The 26,815-nt window shown below is 39.4% G+C and overlaps 1 protein-coding gene across 2 annotated transcripts in view; it reads left to right on the forward strand.

The window, feature by feature from the left end:
• The first annotated feature begins 5,383 nt into the window (after positions 1-5,383).
• Positions 5,384-26,815, forward strand: part of GFPT1 (glutamine--fructose-6-phosphate transaminase 1) — a 65,001-nt gene continuing 43,569 nt past the window's right edge. For both annotated transcript variants that reach the window (XM_060412023.1, XM_015094292.3), the window contains exons 1-4: positions 5,384-5,573; positions 15,812-15,919; positions 18,143-18,250; positions 23,683-23,808. In XM_060412023.1, coding sequence (XP_060268006.1) covers positions 5,567-5,573; positions 15,812-15,919; positions 18,143-18,250; positions 23,683-23,808 — 349 coding nt within the window. In that variant the 5' untranslated portion in view covers positions 5,384-5,566. The remainder of the gene's footprint in view (positions 5,574-15,811; positions 15,920-18,142; positions 18,251-23,682; positions 23,809-26,815) is intronic.

Below are 26,815 nucleotides of genomic sequence, written 5' to 3' on the forward strand. Positions count from 1 at the left end.
AACTTGCTGATTCCCTTTTAATCTTATTTGTGAGTAATTGTCTAGTTCTCTATCAGTTCAGTCAGTTCAGTCGCTCAGTCGTGTCCGACTTTGCGACCCCATGAATTGCAGCACGCCAGGCCTCCCTGTCCATCACCAACTCCCAGAGTTCACCCAAACCCATGTCCATCGAGTCGGTGATGCCATCTAGCCATCTCATCCTCTGTCATCCCCTCTTCCTCCTGCCCTCAATCCCTCCCAGCATCAGGGTCTTTTCCAGTGAGTCAACTCTTCGCATGAAGGTAGGTTTAGCATCATTCCTTCCAAAGAAATCCCAGGGCTGATCTCTTTCGGAATGGACTGGTTGGATCTCCTTGCAGTCCAAGGGACTCTCAAGAGTCTTCTCCAACACCACACTTCAAAAGCATCAATTCTTTGGTGCTCAGCCTTCTTCACAGTCCAACTCTCACATCCATACATGACCACTGGAAAAAACATAGCCTTGACTAGGCGGACCTTGGTTGGCAAAGTAATGTCTCTGCTTTTGAATATGCTATCTAGGTTGGTCATAACTTTTCTTCCAAGGAGTAAGTGTCTTTTAATTTCATGACTGCAGTCACCATCTGCAGTGATTTTTGGAGCCCCCCAAAATAAAGTCAGGCACTGTTTCCACTGTTTCCCCATCTATTTCCCATGAAGTGATGGGACCAGATGCCATGATCTTCGTTTTCTGAATGTTGAGCTTTAAGCCAACTTTTTCACTCTCCTCTTTTACTTTCATCAAGAGGCTTTTAGTTCCTCTTCACTTTCTGCCATAAGGGTGGTGTCATCTGCATATCTGAGGTTATTGATATTTGTCCCAGCAATCTTGATTCCAGCTTGTGCTTCCAGCCCAGTGTTTCTCATAATGTACTCTGCATAGAAGTGAAATAAGCAGGGTGACAATATACAGCCTTGACGTACTCCTTTTCCTATTTGGAACCAGTCTGTTGTTCCATGTCCAGTTCTAACTGTTGCTTCCTGACCTGCATATAGGTTTCTCAAGAGGTGTTAAGTCCTAACTACTTAATATTTGGTTACCTTCTTAATGCTTCTTTTTCAAAAAGAGAAAATGCAAAGATGAAAAAGTTTAGGATTTTTCTTTAGGGAACTGCCAATAGATTAAATATAGCTAGACCATAAGATGCTTGAATAGAATGGTGGGAGGTGATGCTAATAAAACTGACGGGCGAGATCTGAATAACAAATGGTGTATGCATAGGAGTCTGGACTTAACCCTGCAGGTGAAGGATACCCACTGAATTGGAAGCAGAGAGAAACAGGATCCGATCTATATTTTTGAAAGATCACTCTGGTATGAAGGTGTATAGGATGAACTGGGGTAGTGGTGGAACCAAAGGGGTTCACTAGAGGGTCTTTCTGAGGCCACGACTGGTGCCTTCTGTTCTTCTGTTTGTTGCTTTCTTCTCAGAGGCCTTTGTGGCTCAGCCTACTTCTTTTTCCTTTGATACTTGCTACCATCTTCTCTGTTCACTGAAGTATACTTCTCCACATAACTCCAGAAAAAGTGGGCTATCCATGTCCTTGCTTCCTGTATTCTTTTAATGCACAGACCTTTTAAAATATTGAGAGAGGGGCTTCTCTGGTGGTCCAGTGGTTAACAATCTGCATGCCAATGCAGGGGACACGTGTTCCATCCCTGTTCCAGGAAGATCCCACATGCCAAGGAGCAATAAGCCCATGGGCCACAGTTACTGAGCCTGTGCTCTGCGACAGTAGAAGCCACCGCAATAAGCCCATGCACCACAGTGAAGAGTAGCCCCTGCTTGCTGCAACTAAAGAAAGCTTGTGTGCAACGACAAAGATCCAGTGCAGCCAACAATACAAGTTAATTAATTAAAAATATTGGGACATAATTGACTTATATTAGTTTCAGGTGTATAAAGTTATTGATTTGTACTTATTACAAATGATCAGCACAATAAGCCTAGGTAACATCCATCACCATACAGTTATAATTTTTGTCCCTGGGGATGAGAACTTTTAATATCTTAGCAACTTTCAAATATACAATATGGTCTCATTAATTACAGTCACCATTCTGTACACTGCATCCCCAGGACTTATTTATCTTATAACTAGAATTTTGTACCCAGGTCTTTTTAATTTTAGTAATTTATTGCTACTTATTGTTATAATCCAGATGAGGGATAATAAAAATCACAAACATGGGGGCAATTTAAAAATCTTATAAAGCCATTTCAATTATGGTTCTTTGTTTCATTAGCAAAGACAATGAAATCTCTGATGGCCTTCAACCCATCAGTTAGCATGGCAAGGAGAAGGCGGAGAACCATCATATTCAACAGGATCAGGGAAATGGATTTACATAGAAAGAAAATGAATTATACCTTGTTACCATCATTACTTTTTTTTTTTTTCAATTCAGTTAGTTCAGAACTTTCATTTAGGAAAGAAAATCTTTTCCATTTCCTCAGATGTTTGAATGAGACCCAGATGTCCTGTTTCTTTCATAGATCATTTATTTTCTTCTCCTCCAGCCCTTATCCCCAAAGGTCCAGCTGTGGTAAAGCTCTGTAGAGTTGGGGGTCAGACAAAGTTCTTCTGTATCAGTGTCTTTTGACTGATGGTTACAAAGGCTCTTTGTTGCAGTGGGTGGGTGAGCTTGTTCAAGGTTGGGCTGGGAAAATATTGACCTTCAAAATTTCTTCCTGGCAACTGGTGCATAAGCATCTTCCAAAATAGCTGTAGAACGGACAAGACAAATTGATAATAATGATAGATGAGCAAGCAAACAAGGAAAGCCAGGGTCTGATAGATAATTAGTTTGAGCATGAGAACTTTGGTGACACTGGGTAACATTTTCTTTGTGGCATCAACGAGTTTTCTGGTGATGCACAAAAGTAATGTTCAAACTTTGGAATCATACCTTCAATCATCACTCCTTGGCAATATCACCAAGATTCTGCCAGAACCTCTTAGATGATGGTTCTGAGTCTAATATGTACATTCATAGAGACTTTTTTGCCTCTTGAGTTAAAAAATGTGTAGTCTATTAACAAACAGCAAACAGCTCACTATGTTTTAACTTTGCTATGGGTATTTAAGGAACCTATTTCAGGGCCTGAAATATTAAACAGCTTTCAGGTGAGAAGTACTTTAATTAGTTAAATGTGACATTTTCCTGTCTTCCTTTGAGAACAGTGATAAAAGGGCATCTTTTTCCTTTTTTGAAAACAAACAACTTTTTATTGAAGTATAGTTGATTTACAGTGTTGGGTTAGTTTCAGGTATATAGCAAAGTTATTCAGTTATATATATATTCAGTTACATATTCTTTTTCACATTCTTTTCTATTATAGGTTATTACAAAATGTTGAATGTATTAATAGTTTCCTGTGCCATACAATATGTCCTTGTTGGTTATCTATTTTATATATAGTAGTGTGTATATGTTAACCCCCAAATTCTAATTTATCCCTCCCCCCTTTCCTTTTTGGTAACCATAAGTTTGTTTTCTATGTCTGTGAGTCTATTTCAGTTTTTTAAATAAGTTCATTTGTATAATTTTTTAGATTCCACATATAACTGATATCCTGTGATATTTGTCTGATTTACTTCACTTAGTTTGATAATCTCTAGGACCATCTATGTTGCTGCAAATGGCAGTATTTCATTCTTTTTATGGCTGAATAAAATTCCATCATATATATATATATATATATATATATATATATATATAATATGTAATGGAATATAATGCACCCTCTTTATCCATGCATCTGTCAATAGACATTTAGATTGCTTCCATACTTTTACTACTGTAAATAGTGCTGAACACTGGAGTGCACTGTATCTTTTTGAATTAGTGTTTTCATCTTTTACAGATACATGCTAAAAGGACATCTTTTTTCCTCTAAGAAAAACTGGAAAGCCCTTTGCACTTGATTAGATAACCAGCCATAGAAAGTCAATTCTGCTAAGAACATAGGACTTTTCCCACTCATTCAGAAAGATTTTTGGTCTCTTATTTTGTGCTAGGGTATACTAGGTGCTGGGCATGCAAAGACTTGTTCTACTCTCAAGAAACTTAGCTTTGCAGGGAAATATACAAAAAAATCATAAAATATAGATGCATATTGCTTTAAAGGCGGCAGCTCAAAGAATGAGAGGTTAATAAATAGGCTTAAGTCTCTCTGGGGAAGACAAAAAGGGTTTTCCCCAAGAAGCAGTACTTAGGCAGAGATGGGCTGGGGATTCCCTGAAGGTTAACTAATACATGCAAAAGATTGAGGATGTTGAGAAACTGCCCAGTTGAGACACTACCTGTTCCGAATGTAAAGGACTGAAAGGTAGAGTAGTAAGACATCAGTCGTGTGAGAGACGTGGGGTCAGAAGATCATGCGGTATTCTGTATATAACACAAATTTTACTTGATTCTAGTCTTGGGCCATTAATTGAGTTATGATAGTGCTCTACATTTGATTAAAAATAGCATTTAAATCTTAAAGCAAATGCTCAGGTAGTAAATTTTCAGAAACATCATCTCTGTCTGATTAAGTCTCTCTTGGCAGGAATGGTGCATTAATTCATAAAATTAATCATTCATGAGCCCAAGCTAAGGCTGTCAAATCTAGGCAGTTCCTACACTCCTCCTCTCCTGTTGGCCATCCGAAGTCTGGGCCAGCAGAGTTTCTTAAGCCCGAGCGCATAGTATTGGATAGTGGAACCTCACAGTCAGCCCCTCCGCCTCTGCAAAAAACGGGGGTTATGTGGTGGGGATGGGGAGCAGAGGTTTTAGAGGCCACGCATATGACTTAGAGCTTAAGCTGGGACCTGAATCTCCTGTCACCAGAAAGACTGACCGAACCTAAAGACTGCCTTTCTCCCCTCCCCTCACTCAATCCTTTGCAATTTCTCATCAGTCTTCTGTCCTTTTCCCTCCCTGACTTGTTGGTCCCCCAGGATAAGGCCTCCTGTTCTGTTCCTCCTCCTCCTCCGCTCGATGGGGTGCTGGGGCTTGGGGCCTTGGGCTACACGAGGCGGATGACGCACGCTATTTGCTTTGCTAACAAGTCCATCCTCTTTACTGATCCTTTCGTCGTTCCTTGCCAGCCGCCGTGTTCCCTATTCCCCGCAGGGTAGTGCCTCGCGCTGCTCTCCCCCGGGGCGGGCGTCTCCAGGAACCTCAAGCGGATACGGCCACGAACCGGTGCCACGTCTCCGCCGCCAGCAGGCCAGGGCCTGCGTGGGCTCGGGGGCGGGGCGGGGCGGGGCGGCGCGAGGAGGTGGGACCTGCGCCTGAGCGGCGCGGGCGCGGCCCAATGGGACCTGCGGGCGGCGGCGGCGGCGGCGCGGTGTGCGCCGGGGGGCGGGGCCCGGCGGCAGTTGCTGGCCAGCCCGGGAGGCCGAGACCGCTGTCGTTGCCTCCGCCGTCGCATCCCCTGAGGGAGTCGTGTAGGCGCCCCCTTGGTCCCCAAGCTCGCGGGTTGCCCTACAGGCTCGTGTAAGCTCCCGGACTCGCCAGCCGCTCGCCATTCGCCTTGCCAACCGTGCCTCCTGCAGCATGTGTGGTAAGGGGGCCGCGGGCGGGGGGCGTGTTGCGGGGCGGTGTTGGGGTGCCGTGGGGCGCCGCTGAGGCCGGTGGCGCCGGCGGGAGCGGGAGTGTGGAGGGTGCGAAATCTGGGTGTTGGGCCGGGGGCGTCCCGCGGTGGCTGAGGCTCCTGGGGGTAGGGGAGCTGGAGTGTGTGTGTGTGTGTGTGTGGGGGGGGGGTGGACCTAGGAGGGCACCTGAGAGGAGGGCGGGCCCTAGAGGGGGTCTGGGCGTCCGAATGGGGGCTTTGCGCCAAGAAGAGAACCAGGAGGGAAAAGCAATGTCTGTATTGGAAAAGGGACTGGGGGGGAGTGAATTCAAAAGAGTCCAGGTGAGTGAGGCAACCTGTGGAACATCAGGTGAGGTCTCTTGAATTTATCTCGCATGTTTCTAGGATTTATCCTTTTAAAAATACTTAATTTTAGTTGCTTTCTTTCGGGCACGCCCAGCAGAAAATAGAACTATAACTAGAACTACGATAATGACATTACGCATGATCTTACTTCCTGCCTCCCGCCCCCTGCCCTCGCCCCCCACCCCCGCCCCGCCCCCGTCTCAACAGAACCCAATGCTGATCAATACCTTGGCGAATGCGCCCGGAAGTGACCGTGGAGAGAGATCGTACTTCATTTACATTTGAGTGTGCTTCCATTTGAAACACTTCCTTATGAGAAATATTGGCCTACATTTAATGAATGTTTTACCTAGAACAGCTAGAACCTAAAGTTAGGCCCTTCTGTTACATGATTTGAGACTTAGTCATTTTAACAGTAACCTGAAAGTGGTGTGAGTTAAAAGGGGCTTCCCAGGTGGCGCTAGAGGTAAAGAAACGACCGGCCAGTGCAGGAGATGAGATGTAAGGAGACGCAGGTTCGTACCCTGGGTCGGGAAGATTCCCCAGGAGGCGGGTATGGCAACCTATTCTAGTATTCTTGCCTGGAGAATCCAAAGGACAGAGGAGCCTGGCGGGCTACAGTTTATAGGGTCGCAAAGAGTCGGAGACGACGGAGACGACTGAAGTGACTTTGCACACACGCACAGTGAGTTCAAAAGGAATTACATCTGAAATGACTGATATGCTCTAAAATTGGTACTAACTTGGCTATTGTAAGTAAAAAGAATTCTTAACTTCCTTATTGAAATTTACAACGACCTTCCCCCTGGAAGATAAACACCTTTTAAGGGAATTATGATTGCAATATAATTGAAGCTATCTGGGAAAGTTACTGTTTGTAGCCCTTTTCAAGAAGAACTGAGAAGGAGGTAGCTTGGGCTGATTAGTGTCTCTTTTTCTTGTATTTAACTTAATGCTAATTTCAGCTTCTAAAATGAAGAGCAGGTTTAAATTTAGAGTAGACTAAAACTGCACAAAAAACAAACAACTATAAATAGCTTGCTGAAATTATTTGGGAGAGCAGACTTTAGAATCAGTTATACTTTTGCTATGTCTCAGGGTAGCAGAATGGTTTTCCGAAAGACATAATTTAGTTTGGAGCTGTGGGGTAATGAATTTGCAGGCCCCCAGTGTGCTTGGTTTGGTAATTAAGTGTTACTGAGTGATGAAGCATTCACCTAGTCAAGTACCTGGCTTTCTGGTTGCAGATCATTTCTTGTTCCAGGAAAAAGGAAGTAAAAAATAGAGCACTATAAAATAAAACATAAGATCTGGTATAGAAAAGGTTCAGATAAGAGTGGAGGTTCAGATTTTAGGGTGGAGATTAAATGTTAGACATTTTCACACAGCCAGCATCCCCATTCCACAGTGTTTTACTACTGAGGAAACAGGTGACGGAGCAAGAAAAAAAGAACTAGTATTTGAGGCATTTTGAAGGTCCTGCTTTTAACCTGGATCAGAGTTTTACATGATTCCAGGAATATCCAGAATTTATCTCCTCTTTGGTGTATGGTTCTGAAAGTTAACTGTTAAGATTTGTCTTTGTTTTCGTCCCACATATTAATTATTGAAATAAAATTTCTAGGCAGAGGAACTGAGTGGGGATGAGATTAGATGGGAAAATTTAGAGGTTTACTTTGTGAATACCTGCTGCTTGTTAAAGGTTTTCTAAAAGATTATTTGATTTCAATATTGCAGAATGTTGAAACAGAAGAATGAGGGTAACAATTCTTTTTTGATAGCTTTTTCCAATCAGAAGTACTGGTAAAACTGTTATTTATTAGATTGTATTGGGATGTTAGTAAGTGTTACTGAGGGGGAAAAAAGATTTTATGGTCAAATAAACTTGAGAAGCAAATTTAAACAATGTTGAACTGGCCTTTTTAAATTTTTTTTTAGTTTTTTAATTGCAGGATTTATTGGAACATTTCTTGTGCTAATAAGCATTAAGAACCTTCCAGAGAAAAATAGTGTATCTGTGTTCAAAATTTATTTTCTCTTCCTCTTATTCTTGATTCTTTGGAATGCACTTTGTCCTTTATAATCTGTTTTACTTTTGGCTTCAGTGAGAGAGTAAATTCACTTAAACTTCACATAGCTCTTAGATTTTGCTGTTTTTTTTTTTTTTTTTTTAAATAAATATGGGATTATACCTTTTTGCTCCAGTGGTATATATGTGACACATTTTCGTAAATGAGATCATATTTAAAAGCAGTTAGAGAGCTGCAATTAAAAAATATTCTGAAATGAATCCTTAAAAACTGTTTTGTAGTTATACTGTGTAATGGCTTTGGGGCTATTTAAGTGATACTGAGACTGGCTTCTATCATAAATCATAAAATTAGTGATATTGCCATATTCTTAAACATACTGAGTATGAAGTAGATGTGAAAGAAAAGAATTATTGCTTAATGAGCATTTTCTCAGTTGTGTTCTCTGGAAAAGGAAAAGTTAACAGGTTCTGGTAATGAGCAGTATAAGGTGGGAATGAGTTTTGTAACACGTAAGTTTGGGTAATTCTGCTTTTGGAGACTCTCAGTTAGCAAGTTTAAAGTTTTTAGGAAGTTCTACAAATAAACCTGTTAACTTTAACTCAGTATTTCTTAAACCTTTAATTATGGAGACTTTCTTTTACTGTATGCCTACTTAGCATCCTGCAATATAGTGTTCTCTTTCTGTGGTTTGAGAATTTTTGACTGTACATTTTAGGTGCCTAGAAAGTACTAGAAGGTATTTAATATGTATGTATAACTGAGTCACTTTGATGTACATCAGAAATTAACACACCATTAAAAAGCAACTATACTTCAAGAACAGAATATTGGGAAAAGAAAAGATATTTGAAGTGATCTCTTTGTACTTGGCACTCTGTCCTTAGGAGAGAGGACTAGAACAAGGGAATTGCCTTCAAGGAATTGCTGTCTGATCGAAAGGAACAGTTAATACACGTGCAACAGGTGTGGATGATAAAAACACAGTCCTTGTTCATTGCCATGTTTTAGATTGCAAGTGAAATGAATAGAAATTCAGAGACTGGTTAGGCCAGGAATGTTCCAGATGGCAGGATAGGACTCTTGGTGAGGACTGCTGCCAGCTGGTAAAGAACTAGTGCATTGTGAGCGACGCCACTGATGACACATTTTACCGAACAGTGTATGAAGTCAGAAATAATAAATTAAGAACCACTACCAGTGGGTTTGAAAGAAGAAATTGAAGTACCAGGAAAAGAGGCCAAAAAATAGTAGTTAGAGACGCAAACATTCCAAAGTGGTATATTGCTTTAGTAGAAAGTCTGTAAGAGTAGAAAAAGGTCATTCATGTTTAATACTGCAGAGAGAGATTAATTGCATTTGGCTATAAAGAAATCATTAGAGAAGTTACACATATGAAGGTAGAAGAATTCAAGTTTGTGTTCAGGAAGAGAGCATGTATACCAACAAAAGAGACAATATTGTGAAACTGAAGTCCCTGGTAGAGTTGAAAAGTTGATTTCCAGCATGTAAGCTGTGAAGGTAAAACCAGGTGTTAACTGGTTGATTCATACCCTAAGCATTGTCTCTAAATTGACTGAAAGTTGAGCTAGATCACTAGATAATGAAAATTCAACCCACTGTTGAGTAGCACAGGGATGCCTGGTGTGCTGTAGTTCATGGGGTTGCAAAGAGTCAGACACAACTGAGCTACTGAACTGAACTGTTGTGTAGGATCCTGTTAATATTTTGATGTTAACAAAAAGTTCTGTATTTACAAAATCAAGGACTCACTTATCAAGACTTAGAAGTAGGAGAGGTTTGTTCAAGTAGGAGAGGTTGGTTCATGGAATAGTGTGTAGAATATCTTTCGCTATTTTGAGTTTATAAGGAAGGATAAGAGAGTTTATAGAGTATTATACCCTTAAGATGAAGAGGAAGGCTTCAGTTCTACAAAGAATCTACCAGAAATGAGAAAGAAGCTGGGAAGAGAGAAATGAGGATTTAAGAGTTAGTCTAGATTCTAGACTTTAGCATAATATCTGGGGGTGATTTGAAAGTTAGACAAACAGTGAATTAGCAGAACTGGTCAGCAGTTGGGAGGGTCTCTAGGAAAGTAGACCTCAGATGGATGGATGACCTGAAATGGATGGATTTCACTGTAGGAGTGCTCAGGGACACAGGTGAGAGCATAATGGGCCCAGAGGGGCTGACTCAGCAAGATGATGAAAAACTGTGGTCTGATTTGATTGATCAGAGAGAGAAGCAGGAGAGACAGAATGTTGGAAGGTGTGTGAGCAAGGAATGCATGCTTTTTCTCAGGAAAGATGATGACAAAGGTAGACTGTGAGGGAGTGTGTAATTAACGATGTCAGGGTTTAAACACGGCTTTGAGTTCCAAGAGGTGTTTTGGAGCTCCGTCCAGTGGCCACAAGTATTTTCAACAAAGTAGGGGACAGTTCAACCAGCATTTTGCAACTAGGAAAAAGATTTTGAACAGTTAACAAACAAAAAATTGAAATTTTTCTTGTGTCACTCCATATAATGTTTTTTTGTGTTTTTGGGGTTGCAGAAAATGTTCTCTCAAATATTTCGTCTTTTAGAGGAATCTTACCTATAGAATGTGCCTCCATAATTATAGTATTATAGTGTTTTATGGCAAATATCTAGTTGGTGTGTATAACTTTAATTGCAGAATTGTTTATAATTACAAAGAGTTAGGAAAGCCTCAATAAATAGGTAAATGGCTGGGTAAAAAATGAGAAATCTATTATGAACTATTATTATTATGTAGCCATTAAATACACTGGGGTAGATATGTTGTACTGACATAAAAGATCTCCAACATCTTAAGAGAAAAATACAGAACAATATGTGTATTATCACATTCATATGCTTTTAAAAAAACCTCTAAGACCGTATACATCTGAGTTTATATATGTAGAAAAATTCATACCTGAAGGTTTGGCGCAATGTGTATGGGATTAATGGTAGTTATCTCCTGTATGGAGGTAGAAAAGAGATTTTTCACAATTCATTCTGTAGGATTCGTGTAAGTTGAATCTTTAGTGATAATTTGTAAGTTGTTATAAGAAGAATTTTAAAAAGGAAACAAATGACACTGTGGATGGATTGTTTCAGAAAATATAAAATTTGGAGAAGGAATTTGAACTCTTAATACTGATAAACTCCAATGTCTAGGTTCTCATCAGAAAATACGGAAGAGCAGAATTTCTTCCTGAAACTAATATAATATTGCAAGTCAATTATACCTCATATAAAGTAAAATTTTTTGTTCAGGAGAACCTAAATTAAACCAGACGTAGAAGCTTTAATAATTTGATTGGTCAGCTAAATTGCGTTGTTTTCATTTCAGTACAATTGAACAGTCTTTGCCTAAAACTAGATTGCTTTTAACCAGGTGTGTCAAGTCTATGATCTAGGTCATGTCTGAATATCTTGTTAAGTAAGGTGCTTATAAGTGCTTTTATGTCACTGAATTTAAGTTGCCATTTTCTTAGAATGATGCTTGTAGGTGCAGCCTCTTGCTTCAGTTAGGGATATATTTATTCCAGGTATATTACATTAATAAGAAATTTTCACTTTGGAAATACAAGCCGACTTGGCAGTAGAAAATCTGTGCTCCATTCAGCTACTACTGTTTGTGGCACTGAAACAATTACTGAAGAGCTGTGAAGAGTTGGTTTTTAGGCTTTTGTAGTTACCTTAAGCAGAAGCGTTTATTGTGAGGTTTGACAAGACAGATATCAAAGACCTGAAGTAGGGGTTGCTACTCTGTCATTTTGAGTTATGAATACCTACCCTGTAAACGGCTGTAAATATGCTCTGCGTGCCCAATTGGCAGTTGTTTGCAGTTCTGTTTTCCCCAAGATTACAGATAACCCCCTAACCCAAACAAGTGGACCAGCTGTTCTCTCAAGGGGCTGTTGTGTAAATCAACAGATTTATCCTCTTTATCTTCCATTTTCCTAATGCTGGATAACTAACTTTCTTCTCCCAGCTCTGATACTTTGATCTTAGAGAATTTCTCTTTGTGTGTCATCCTTTTAATCCTCTTAGTTTTTGCCTAGTTATGCAAGGAGAAATATTGCTCCTACTACTTCCTCTAGTCTACCTCTTCTCTTTTTCTTTGTTCCAATAGTGAACCAAAACAATGACAGTAATGATTATTGGTAATAGTAGTGCTTCCTCTCTTGAGAGAAAGGCAGGTTTTGAATTGGAATTGATATATGGTATTTCATTGAATATAAGATGCCACTTATTGGGAAATGTACCATTTTTATATGGACCACAAAGAAAGAAAATATGAATGTCTTGAAATCAGTGTTGTCAGTATCTAAAGGCCTAGAAATTATTATGAGAATACTTTCAGAGTATCACAGGCTAAGCAATATAGTTGTCTTTACCGTAAAGCTGCGATGAATCTTAGTATTGCTAATAGGGAATCAACAGACAAATATAAAAAACATACATACTTACGTGAAACTTCCCTGGCGGTCCAGTAGTTAACGCTCTGTGCTTCCATTGCCGGGTGCGCAGGTTTTATCCCAGGTTGAGTAACTAAGATCCTGTAATGTGCAGTGAAGGTCAGAGATCCTGTGTGCTGCAACTAAGACCTGGCGCAGCCAAATAAATAAAAACCTTAAGTTTGTTTGGAGAGGGATATTGGTTTAGAGAATATTTCTCTTCCTATAAAATTGTACTCAGGATCTCAGGATCCACACAATGAACCAATGTAAACCAGGAAGACTGAAGTTAGGAAAAATATCAGTTGAATGTTGTTGAATTACATGTGTTGAAATTAGTGACTTTAATATGACATCACTGTGAATTTTCTTTTAAAATATGTATTGAGTCTCCCTATAACTTGTCTTAAAAACAATGTTTTTGTCATTAACATTTAAATTGTTTTAAAAATTGGTATTTGGTTATTATATTTCATCTTTAATTCTATGAATGTATTATTTTTTTACCATCAGAATTACATTTCTTTAAGTGAACAAACCAAACAAAAACGAGAATGTAGAAACACAGAACAGAGTATATAAGGTATACAGAAGTAGAAACATAATGTTGCGTGTGTGTGTGTATTAGTTGCTTAGTCGTGTCCAACTCTTTGCAACCCCGTGGACTGCAGCCTACCAGGCTCCTCCATCCATGGAATTTTCCAGGCAAGAGCACTGGAGTGGTTGCCATTTCCTTCTCTGATAATGTTATATACATGCAACTTATTACCTCAATAAAAAAAAAAACAACCTCATAAATTATATTGAGGTAGAAAGAAATGCCTCAGTATTACCTCAATAAAAAAATAAATCTCAGGAAAAAAGGAATTACATTTCTTTTATTTTTATTTGTAAAAAAAATTTTGGCCATTTTTCACCACACATAGGATCTTAGTTCCCCAGCCATGGATCAAACCCGCACATCCTGCATTAGAAGTGCAGAGTCTTAATCACTGGAACGCCAGGGAAGGAATTACATTTCTTAAGGGAGAGCTGATTTAGTGGTGAATTTTTCTGAATGTGCTGCATTATTGGGATTTGGACTTCTTTAAGGCTTTCCAGAGCCCTCAGCCTGCAAAGAAGTTTTGACAGTGTAATATGTCATATTAGTTAATGATTTTTAATTGGATTAGATTGTATCCTCCTTTAACAGATTATTTAGCTGATGCTAATCACAGTCCGGGAGTTGGTGATGGACAGGGAGGCCTGGTGTGCTGCAATTCATGGGGTCGCAAAGAGTCGGACACGACTGAACAACTGAACTGAGCTGCATCACAGTGGTGGAGAGTAGGCTAGTTGAGAATGTGTGCTGTTAGCACATTTATATTAAAGTTTTATTTTGGAAAAATATTTATATTTTGTGTATTGTCCATTAATGAGATAACACAGATAATTATTTGGGAATGATAGTTTTCTGTGTGTGTTTAATCTTTATCAAAGGCCAGTGACCCATGGGGGTATAAGGGTAGAACCTATAAAAGTTCGATTTACAGTTGGGTTATTATTTTAGTGTGTTCATATTCCAGATACTTTATAAAGAAACAGCAGTAACAACAAAACTCCCAGACCTAATGTGGTGTTGTGGTGCTGTGCATGTGAGATGCTTGTACAGTGCCTGATAATAGATCTTCACAATTATAATTTGTCAAAATATGAATGAATATAGAATTTCTTTAAGACTGTGGCCTTCTACGTTTTTTAGAAAAGCTCAGATAGTTGTTTCATGTTGTTTTGGAGTTTAGTTTTAAAATGTGATTTTCCTGTTTTTTTGAGGGGCATGGTAGTTTGTTAGAGAAATTTGCACTGTACTCATCATGGTGTTCGGTATACATGTTATGATGGTTTTTTTTGGTCAAATATTAACAATGTAATATTTTTGTATTCTGAAATGCTTTGATAAGACCACACTCTTAAAGAAACATAGCTTTTCAAATGAAATAGAAGCTGGTCATTCCAGAGTTCTGCCCCACAGAATTAATCCCCTTAAGAATCAGTGGCATTATAGTGTAAGATAGTTAAGAAAAAGGAAAGTTCTTTCATAACTAAGCTACTTGAATTTATATTTCCTTATAGTTTGATTTTCAGTTTTTATACATTTAAGCTATATTATTGCTGGCCAAAGCACAATCACGGAAGACCTCAGAATATTTTCGTGCGGCTGTTCCTAAAATGTGGATTTCCTTTATCTGTGTTCCGTTGCCACCTTACTTTACTGGATCAGTTTATGTTGTACAAGTCCCTTTATTTATAGTTTTGCTTTTCCAAATGATTGCTCCTTTTCTACGAATTCTCAGTTCAGGTTCAGTCACTCAGTCGTGTCTGACTCTTTGCAACCCCATGGACTGCAGCACGCTAGGCTTCCCCGTCCATCACCATCTCCTGAAGCCTACTCAAAATCATGTCCATCGAATATTCAGGACTGATTTCCTTTAGGATGAACTGGTTGGATCTCCCTGCAGTCCAAGGGCTTCTCAAGCGTCTTCTCCAACACCACAGTTCAAAAGCATCAATTCTTTGGTGCTCAGCTTTCTTTATAGTCCAACCAACTCTCACATCCATACATGACTACTGGAAAAACCATAGCTTTGACTAGATGGACCTTTGTTGGCAAAGTAATGTCTCTGCTTTTTAGTATGCTGTCTTGATTGGTTCTCAAGAGTGAGAATTCTCAAGTTATTAATATATATTATAGTTATTTGTCCTTTACTAGAATCTGGTGAACAAGTGAGAAACCATTGCTCCTATGATGATTACATATTTTTTTAGCCCATTTTTCTCTATGATTAAATGATTTAGATTGTGAGTATTCTTCACATCATTGCTATTTATAAGTTATTTATTCCTAAATGTGTTGATAGCATGGTCATTGAAAGTAAGAAAAATTATTCTGTCTATGTAAGTTTTGTAGGGTACATATGTTGCTTAAAATATTTAGTTCAGAAAATGTTTTCCTTTAAAAATAATGCTCAGTGTATAGAACATAAATCCCAAATTTGTTGGTTAGTTTTGAAAAATAAATTTTAGTTGTTAAAATGTCAATGATGAAGGTAAGTCACCAGTCTTACAAACTTCTTTGAAAAAGCAAACGTTTGTTTTGACATATTTGCTTCAGTCTTTTTTATATGTATAAGAATTTCCCCTTTGAAAAAATTTCACTGCCTTTGAACAGTTTGAAGTGAAGATTTCTTTTGTTTTCAAAGATGGACTCAAGCTTCACCTTTTTTGCACATCTTATTCATTAGTATGCAAATTAGGGTTTTGGGCGTAACTATGCCAATTTTGATTCTCTAGTCAGAATTTTCTATTAATTAAATTTGTTTATTTGCAGGTATATTTGCTTACTTAAACTACCATGTTCCTCGCACAAGACGAGAAATTTTGGAGACACTAATCAAAGGCCTTCAGCGACTGGAGTACAGAGGATACGATTCTGCTGGTATTTCCTTTAAAAAATATTATGGGTGTTGCATGATCCTTGACTCTCAATAAAAAGGGTTTTTTTGTTTTTGGTTCCTAGACTTTTTATAATATCCATTTTGTGGTTTCTGGTAAATCTAAAATCTGAAGAATTTTTGGTTTTTATCATATTTAAAGGGTTTGTTCATTCAGTTTCAACATTACCATTTATGTAGAGTATTGCTTCTTATGGGTCTCTTCTTGTGCTAAGAATGTTACTGTAAAACAAGTTACCGGGGGCATTTTCATTATAGAACAAAGTGTTTGAAGGCCTTGCTTCTGGCGTGTGATCTTGCCCAAGATTCTCTCTCACATAAATGACAAAGCAAAGAAAAATAACTTTTTGTCAACTTTATGTTCTACTCCAACTCCTTCCCTTAATCATATTGGGGTCCCCAAGACCATCTCCAGTTTCAGTGATTCCCTCGGAGCATTCAGCATATAGTTGTACTCATGGCTGTAGTTTATTATAGCAAAAGAATAAAAAGCAAAATTAACAAAGAGAAAAGGTGCATGGGGCGAGGTCTGGAGGAAGCCAGGCATAAGCGTCAGAATTCTCTCCCTGTGGAGTCCCCACACGTGGTTGATTCCCCCAGCGAGTTGGACAACATGTGTAAAATGTGTACCAGGGAAGCTCATTTCTAACTCTGTGCTCAGGATTGTCACTGTCAATCTTGTGATCATGTAGATACCTGGTGCCTAACATGTACCGATGTTTCAGGCTCTTAGAAGGGAAGTGGATGTTCAGCATAAGCCACATTGTTTGCTCCAATGGTATAGGTGCAGTAAGCCATTCTTAATCAGTTAACGTGGTGGGAACCCTCTTGAAATTCAGGTTCGCAGATGCCAGCCAAGGGCCAGCTTTGCAAGCAGGCCTTTCTAAGATAGCAGTCTTGGGCCTGCAATATTAACTCTTTACTGTACGCTCAACATTGCCCTATGTAATGGGCGTTTATCTTCCTGACTCTTCCTCAACTAATGGAAAGTCAATTCCTCAACTCCTTTGTTCTTCAAATTCTCTCTTTCCTTCACCTCTGACAATATATCTTCTCATTCTCTTCCTAATTTGCTGATTATTTCTTTTTTGTCTGCTTTGGAGGCTGCTTTTCTTTCACCTATTACTTATCTTAATGTTCCTCAAGATATTGGGTTGGCCAAAAAGTTCATTTGGGTTTTTCCATAACATCCTGTGGAAAAACCTGAATGAACTTTTTGGCTTCCTCAGTGTTTTCCTGAGTCCTCTTGTCTTATTTTGTATCTTTGTGCGTGAGCTCTGACTTCATCAGCCTCCTGTATGTTGGTGACTTATAATCCGTATGTACTTCCCATGTTGCACACCTGTTTTTCTGGCTACTTCCTAGAAGTTTTTCCCTGGACAAACCACGATATTGTAAACTTTGCATGTTCAGAATTGAACTGAATACATTCCAGTTCTCATCCGTGTCTCACTCTATCCTTTCTCTCTTCCTTTTACCAACAGCCAGTCACTCAGCAAGTCCTTTGAGCCTGGGAGGTGCTTTCTCTCGTTACCTTCAGTCAGTCCTGCTTTTCAGTACACCCATCACTTCATGACCATTGTGTAGCTCAGGCCTTCCTCATTTTTGCTTTGCTATAGCTGTGACTTCTGACAGCAGGTTTCTTCTTCCCTGTTTCTCTCCTCTAGTTTTTGCACTGTTTTCGAAGAGTTTTCTAAACTTGTTTGCTGTGTCATTTCTCTGCTTGAAACAAATCAGTGGTTTTCCAGTACCTCTAGAGTAACTTTTTCAAATCCTGTAGGAACTTTAGTAGAATCTTGAGAGTTGTGTGTCCTGACATCCCTTCCTTACCCTGCTTCTGGGGTGGCGCCGGTCTTCTGTGTATCTCCATTGTGCTGCAGTTGCAACCTGTAGTACTTTTATTATAGCCTCAGAACTTTTATTATATTAAAACCACACTGTATGGTAATTATTTTTTCCTTGTCTGTCTTCTCAATAGACCATTGAGAAATTTGAGAACAGGAACTGAATTTTCTTCATTTTTGTCTCTAGTGGCTATCATGGTTCTTGACATATAGTACGTTTTCAGTAAATTTTGAATTGATAAGTGAATGAATTAGTTAGCTGAAAAAAAATGTATTTTTCACTTATAAGTTCTGCCTTATGGTCATAGTTTCTAAGTCATAGCCAATTTCTAAATCTTGCTTTTCTACCTCTGGATGATTCAGGTGTGGGAATTGACGGAGGCAATGATAAAGATTGGGAAGCCAATGCCTGCAAAATCCAGCTCATTAAGAAGAAAGGAAAAGTTAAGGCACTGGATGAAGAAGTTCACAGTAATGTACTTAGTTTGTTTTCTGTCCCCCCTCCTCTTTTCTTCCTTCTCCCTTCCTTACCAAATTATTTTTCCTCCCATATTTTGGGGCCCATTTTAAGAATAGTGATTCTTAAAGTTGAAGGGAAGGAAGAAAAGTAGTTTTGATACTGTTTGTACTGGTTTTAATGTACCTTTGTTTCAGAAATGGTATTAACTGGGGAGGGAAATAGCCATCATTCCTGAGGAAGGGCCTTTCGTAAGACAAAAAGTATTTTCAGTAATGCCCTTATTCATGTGGCTTCACTTGGTGCTTGTCTTCACTTTGGACTAAAATGCTGAGTTTGGATACATCATCAGTCTGGATGTTGCACCTTTTAGTAGGTCTCATATAATCAGGTAACTATCATATTTTTACCGTGTGATTCCCCGAGCATAAAGTAGTTGCCAGAGATATATGTTCCATCATGCAGGGTGTACTTTACAGTATTTATTCATTATTTTATGCTTATACATTTTATTTTTCACAGAAAACTTGAAAACAAAGCAAGTAGTTTGAAGTAAATTGATTGAAAAAACATGTAAAAAAATCCTCCACAAAACACAGGAAACAGTAGGTTGTTTATTATATACCTGCTCATATGGATGCCATCGTTATCACTGTAAAGGGGTACGGGTGAAAGAGAAGAACAGTGGATTTGGTCATCTTTAATTTTTGCATAAGCCACACATTGAGCTTCATGGTGCAATTGATGCTTGAACAACGTGGGTGTGAACTGTGCAGGTTCATTTATATGGAGATTTTTCTTTTTTCCCTCCAGTGGTAAATACTACAGTGCTACACCATCCATGGTTGATTAAATCTGTGGAGGTAGAACCTTGGATCCAGAAGCTGGCTATAAGTTACATGTAGGTTTTTGACTGCTCAGTGAGTCAGCACCCCTAACCCCCTGTGTTGTTCAAGGGTCAACTGTACTTGTTCAACAAATTATGACAGTATTTATTTTGAATCTGTTGTGGATAAGATTAGCTTGGAATAAAGCAGACACCCAAACAGCTGCACTTGAAAAACTTGGTTATAACTATTTGGTCTACTGTGTGCACTGCATCCTGTTTACCAGGTTGGATATAGTAGGTTTTATAGGAGAGAACAAGCAGATTAGTTTAAGATTCAGAGGAGAGCTAGTTCTCACAAGTTGGGGAAGTATATGTAAGGATTGGCTGCTAATTATATTTGGGCAGTGAAGGTGAGAAGGGAGGACCTTCTGAGTAGATTAGCTTGGGTCAAAGTAAGAATAGGGAAGGCAAGTTTGATGGAATGGTAGATACTTTTAAAGCTGCATTGTTGGTCAGTGAGTATGGGAGGCTGGAAAGGAAGATAGTGACCAGAAACACCATCTCTGAATGTCATCATATTGAAACATGTTCCCTCCTGCAGGAAAGTGATCCCTTTTCTGGAATGGTCACTTGCAGACAGAGCTGGTAAATTTGTACCTGATGAGTCCCTTGAGAGAGCAGTCTGGCACTGTCTAAATGGGAGATGCTTATCCCTGATGGCCAGGCACTTCCACTTGTGGGCGTGTACTTGAAAGAAACACTGTGACAAGGAGACATGACAATAAGATGGCATTGCAGCAAAGTTTAGAAGCAACTTCAGTGTCCACCAGCAAGGGAGTAGGAGAATAAGTTGTATGTGACAGTGAATTACCATATTTAGCTTTTGGAAGGCGTGTACCAGATCTGGCTGTGCTTTCTGAGAACCTAATAAATATTGGAGTGAAAAAAAAAAACAACACAAAACCTGTGGAAGGATATGTACAGTATTGTGCTATTAAAAAAAAACACTATAATTCATAGCTGTATTAGCACAATAGAAGTTTGAAGGCACAGGTGGGAAAGTTCTTGTGACTCCTTTGGGGAGGAAAGGAATGAAGTAGAGTATAAAGGAGGTACCAATTGCATTATTATTATTATTATTATTATTATTATTATTTACATTTCAGGACTTAAGTAGATTTAAAGCATAAATGGCTAGAAATTAACATTTGTTAATTTGGAGTGTGTTGTTTGGATATTTGTGGTGTTTATTTTGTTATTGCCAGCAAGTGTTAGTGTTTAACCTCTTAAGACAAAAAGGAAGGAAGACATCTCAAAAAAGGTCATTAGACTGGTTATTGTTAGCTTCTAACTTTGATAATACTTGCTGACATTTGTTGCTTTCTGTGTCCCAGGCGCTTGACTGAATGCCTTCTGTATAGTCCTCATTGTAACTGTGGAGTAGGTAAAATTATCTTCCTCATTTGCAGATGAGGAAATTGAAGCTCAGAGGAGCAGGTACTGTCTTTAGATGGTGTCAACAGTAAAGCCAGTGAGGTTTGGGAGCAGAGCAAAGGCAGAAGAGGATTGCTATCCTAGATCGTGACAACTAAAGATTTTTTTAGTATTTTATATCTTGAAGCTGTAAAACACAAATGATTATATTAATATGTTAACATTTGTTCTCTGGGTGTAGGTGTTTAGGTATTTCATTATTACCAGCAAATTAAATATGTTTGGACTATTAAGAAAAAGAAAGATGACATCTGAGAAAAGGTACACAGAGGACAAAGAGCCTTGGGAGTGAATGTAGGGGGAAGAGAGAAGATGCAAGAAAGGAAGTGATTGAGGCATTCCAGCTCAGAAAGGTGGGCATAGGTAGGGAGTTAGCCTTCGTAGGGGTTAAGGGCAAAAGAAAAGCTGATTTAAACAGTTATGAGGTGAAAGAAAGCTGAGTAAGGTAGAGATTGAGGGACTACATAGAATTGAGTCTTAAGGAGAGTATAAAAGATGTCATGAACTGTTGGGGAATTGAATGAGCTCTCTGTTTAATTAATAAGGAACATGGGTACATGGCTTTAGAGTGGAGTAACAGTGAATAGAAACAGTCAGGATTGGAGCCATGATTAATCTATAAAACCTGAAATACTACTTGTGGGGAATTTCTGTATTGTTGTAGCAATGATTTTTTCTTATTAGACCTTAAATAAAGTTCCTTTGGCAACAGTGTACTAGATGTGGTAATTACCTTGAATTTGAAATGGGTTCATTTTAAAGACTCCTGTTACTTTCTCTGATGTACTTTCTCTTGCCAGTATGTGGGGGGACATACTGCTTTCACTTACAGTTAACCTTAATCCAAAAAAGCTAGTTAAGTGTTTTCATTGCTTGTATTGGCCTGTTAAGTAGTAATAAACAGTGGTCCTTACTTTTCTGGAGGTCATTTATCAGGTTGTCTTAATTATTTAGAGCATCGTTAAATCAGAAAAGACATTGATGATTTTTCTCCATTGATTGATTGAGCTAACCAACAAAAATTCGAGTATCTGCTCTATATAGCTTAGTGCTTAGGATTCAAAGATAATAAGACAAGCTCCTCCTTTTTGTAGAACTTAAATTCTGGTAGAAGCCAGGTTGACAACATGTCAAATATTGTAATAGTATAGCAGAGTGTACACTGTGGTTTTAATCTTAGGCTCTGGAAGCAGCCAGTCTTGGCTTCAAATTCTATCTCTGCTTCCTATAGCCGTGACCTAGGGCAGGTTTTGTGACCTTGTGAGCCTGTTTCGTCATCTATAAAATGGGGACAGTTATACCTAATAGTATGTAATTGTATTGTGAGGATTCAGTAACAGAATGAATATCTATTGAGTACCTGTTGTATACCAGCCATTGTTCTAGGCCTGGAAGACAGAGGACAAGATGAGCAAAGTCCCTGCCCAGGTAGAGTTTACTATCTAGTGAGAGAGCCAGACAACAAATAAATACATATCAGGTAGAGATCAGTGCTATAAAGGACAAGTATGGTAGAGGTGACATTTGAGCAGAGATCATGTGATTGTCTGTATGAGGGAATTCTAGGCAGAGGGAACACCAAGTGCATAGATTGTGTGTGGGCTTGGCCTGCTTGCAGCTGGAAGTCAGTGGGGCTAGAGCTCAGTAAGTGAAGAGTAGAGTTCAGGAGAGGAGGCTAGAGAGGGCACAGAGGGTCTTCAGAACAATGGATTTTGCTGTTTGTTGGGAAGCCATTGGGACATTTTGCATAGGAAGTAACGTGATCTGACTTCTGCTTTGAATGGATCACTTTGGCTAGATTATACAGAAGGAAGACTGGACACAGGGCCACCAGTTAGGATTCTGTTTAGTAGCCCAGCATAGAGATGATGGTCGGAATGATAGGGATAGAGTGAGGAGGTGTCTGTAGTACCTCTCACAGGGTAAGCTCTCCATGAATGTTGGCTGTTATTTGTAACTGGTGCATTGAGAGCTTTGAGGAGTGACTGGAGAGGGCTGGGAGATAAGGATGGAAAGGGGATGGAAAGTTAGGTGGGGGCCAAAAGGTGAAGGGTCTTGTATATCGTGAAAAGGTATTGGGGCTTTAGCTTGTGAGAAAATAGTTTTTGAGTTGTGTGTTAGAATTTGAGAATCTATGTATAAATCCATGACCAGGTTTAGGATGATTCATACAGGTAACTAGGGATACAAACCACATTTTAAGTAACTGGAAGTCTATTCAAGGATTTTAGGCATTGTTTCTTGATCAGATTTGTATTTTAGATTGACCTTTGATTAGCCAGGATAAAACCCACAAAGACTGTGTATTAAACTGCATGGACTTTCCTGTTTAGACCTTTCAGCAGTTTGCTCTTAATTTCCACCTAATTTGATAAGCATTGTTATCTGCTTTCTTAGCCAAATGAATTCTGTATGTAGGCAATTAAAAGGGGACATTCTTAGTATATACTAGAACTCTTTTTTTTTTCTCTTTCTTTCCCCTGGAAGAAGCAAAAAGAGTTCATAGGGAGAAGGAATTAGAGTACCTGCTTTTTAAAACAGAGGAACACCAGCCTGTAACCTCATGCTTTCTTAGTATTGCTTTGTTCTCAAGGACTGTTCTTTGATTTTGGAACCTTCATAATTGCAGTTTATGGTGTGAGATACAGGCCATTCACTGGGGACCAAAGACATTGTGGTCATAAGGTTGTGTGGCACTGAGAAAGTGAATTTTTAAAAAATGATACTAATTTTTTTTCAAAGAAAAGATTAAATAAGATTTTTAAAGATCACATTAACTCTTTTTGACCATAAGTTTGAAAATTTTCAAATTTGCAGAAAAATTGAAAGAATAGTACATTAGTCATCCATATACTTCATCTATTATTACCGGTTGTCAACATTTTGTCATATTTGCTTTATCTCTTTGTACACACTTTTGGGGTCATTATTGGAACCATTTACCCTAAATATTTCAGCTGCATTAACTCCTCTAAGTCTTTTAATTACTGTTTGAATATGCCTGATCTTCAGTTATAATAATTGTATATTCCAGGTATAAGACTATAATAATTTAAATACAGCTTATAGCATTATCCTTACAGTTTGATTTAATGTTGGAATTTTTTATTTTATCTTCTTCAGAACAACAAGATATGGATTTGGATATAGAATTTGATGTACACCTTGGAATAGCTCATACCCGTTGGGCAACACATGGTGAACCGAATCCTGTCAATAGCCATCCCCAGCGGTCTGATAAAAATAATGGTATGGACGGATTGTACACACTTTGTATTTTGGAAGCCAGTAGGTAGCACATGGATACATATATCACAGATAACTGGATATCATAGCAATTAATCTGTAATTATGTAAGTGTGTGCTTCTAAAAAGTAAGGACCTAGCAGATTGATGTGTCTCCTAAGAGACCTCTCCTTTCCTCTCCTTTCCTCCTTGCAGCTTACTCTGTTATTTTTACTGTTGAGTTTCCTACAGTCCCTTGCTAACGGCATGCATCCTGTGGTATCATTTCACATGATTCATGCTTCTCTATGTCTAAATACTTCGATAAAGAGAAGCTTCTCCATGTTAACAGATTGATTGCCCAGATGTACAGATTGTCTAGGAAAGGCAGGATAAATGTTTAATTTTTCCCCCTTTATTTACCATTTTTCAAATGAAGTGGTTCTAATGGTCCAAGATGAACAGATTTTTTTCATTGTTATTATAGATTCATGGATTTAAAATATTTTGTTTCAAAACACTGAAGTAGTTATCTATATTGATGCACAAAATTTCACATCTTTAGTCACTGGGAGCTTCTTCAGGTTGACTCCTGAGTACTTTTGATGTGATCCAAGTAGGTCCAGTAGTCTTTGTTACTTTGGTAGTTGAAGATAGTGCAGGTTTTTCTAATCCTGCCCCAAACTTGAAATCAGCCAGTTCTCTAAGGAACCCTAGTTCCTTGAAGTGGAAACAATAAAGACTCTAAGCCTGGGTATCGCAGTGGCTGTGATGGTGGATGTGGAGCAGATGCTCAAGTAAGGGCACCACTTACAGTGAGAGGGGTACTGCATACAGTGAGCTCCGGCCAGAGGGAGCGGGCGTGGCAACCACTGAACACAGCACTGTCTGTTCCCTCTTCTCCTGGGGCCTTGTTACTCCCCTCTGCCAGCTGCGGTGGGTGAGTACCTTTGCTGCAGGAAAAGGAGAAGGAAAACATTGAAGAAAACCACCAAAGGAGTGGTAGAAACCCTGTCTTTCATTACTCCTGGGACACATAGTCTTCCAACAGTGTTAGTGGTGGGAGCAGCAATAGCAACAGCATCAGTAACCTAGACAGGGCCAGTGGGCTGGAAAGCAGCTCAAACCACCTCATCGCCAGTCCAACCCACAGCATCCCCAGCCTGTGCCGGGCAGTCATGCTGTGCCAAGGCCCTTACTTCCACATCAGCCAGACCCTGGAGGAGGCCCACTTTCATAGCCAACAGCGCTGAGAACGGCTTCCCATGTGATGTGCTGGCAGTTTCTTGCCTTCCGTGAAGGAACAGTTCTGTGCATGTTTGATATTTCACCTTATAATGTTTTAAAAAGTTGCACAAAAAAATGGTTCTTGGGTTTTCAATCAGTACTTGAAATAACAGGTTAATAGGGGTCGCTAAGAGTCGGACATGGCTGAGCGACGTCACTTTCACTTTTCACTTTCATGCATTGGAGAAGCAAATGGCAACCCACTCGTGTTCTTGCCTGGAGAATCCCTAGTCCCTGCTGCTGTCTGGGGTCACACAGAGTCAGACACAACTGAAGCGACTTAGCAGCAGCAGCAGCAGCAGCAGCAGCAGCAGCAGGCAGTTGTTTACTTGTGGTTTTGCTGCACTATTATGATTTCAGAAAGATTTTGGAGCAGTTTTTTATAGGATGCTTTTGAGTGTGGGTATCAGGGTAACCATAGGAGGAAATCTCATCTGCGTGTTGAATCCATAGTTTGTCCAGTTCAGATTGGTTTCTACATAGACCTGTAGGTTAGAAATTCTACTTTATGTTAAAAAGGCCTTTAAAAAGTGTGAGAGCTTCAATTTTTAAAATTCAGTACACTAGAAAAGGAAGTGCTTCCCAGGTGGCGCTAGTGGTAAAGAACCCACCCGCCAGTGCAGATAGATGTAAGACACAGGGGTTCCATCCCTGGATGGGGAAGATCCCTGGAGGAGGGCGTGGCAACCCACTCTAGTATTCTTGCCTGAAGAATTCCATGGACAGAGGAGCCTGGTGGGCCACAGTCCTTGGGGTCGCAAAGAGTCAGACATGACTGAAGTGACTTAAGCACAGCACAGCAAACTAGATAGAAAACAGTATCTAGTTTCTAAAAAAAAACTAAGTTTTTTCCTAGAAGATAGAAAGCTTGATTTAGTTTTGCACTGAGATTAATTGCCATACTACCTCTTAGTATGCAGATGTTATGTTGAAAGTACTCTTTCCTCTGCAGTAGGAGAATAATCAATCCAAATTAAGTAATAAGCACCCTCCCTGATAACTGTCTTCTCTCTATATTATATATTTGTATTTCCAGAGAGGTCTTTCAGACACTTGGATACCCAGATAACTTATTACCATTATTCCTCCAGAGCCTACCTACATCACACTGCTCAGTTCTGACAGTTGAGAAATATGTAATGAATTTTTGTCTTACAAATTTGTCCCAACAGTAGCTTATGTGATCTCATTGATAGTTCCACCTTGTAGTGTCAAGAATTAAGGCATGGGCCTCCCTGGTAGTCCGGTGGTTAAGAATTCACCTTGCAGTGCAGGGGTTACGGGTTTGATCCCTAGTCTGGGAAGATGCCACATGTTGCAGGGCAGCTAAGCCTGTGCGCCGCAACTGCTGAATGCGTGTGCTCTAGGGCCCATGCTCCACAGTAAGAGAAGATGCTGCAAGGGGAACCCGCTGGACCGCAACCAGAGAGTAGCCCCTCTCTCGCTGCAACTACAGAAAAGCCTGAGCAACAGTGAAAACCCAGCTCAGCCAGAAAATTAAAAACAACAACAAAGTCTAAAAATGAATTAAGGTATTGGTGAAGGCTGACAAAGTGTAAGCTATTTCAACTGATGTCTGAAATCACAAGTACTGTGAAATTATTGGAAAAGGATTCACTTTCTGCTTCAAGTAAGCCCCAGCAGGAAGTAGAGGGCCGCATTCTACCACTGAACCTGGAAAAATGGATGCAGCGTAGAAACAGATGGGCAGAGTCATCTCTAGAAGAAAGTGTTATTTAGAGAT

This window comes from Ovis aries, chromosome 3 (assembly GCF_016772045.2).
Source record: "Ovis aries strain OAR_USU_Benz2616 breed Rambouillet chromosome 3, ARS-UI_Ramb_v3.0, whole genome shotgun sequence".
NCBI lineage: Eukaryota > Metazoa > Chordata > Mammalia > Artiodactyla > Bovidae > Ovis > Ovis aries.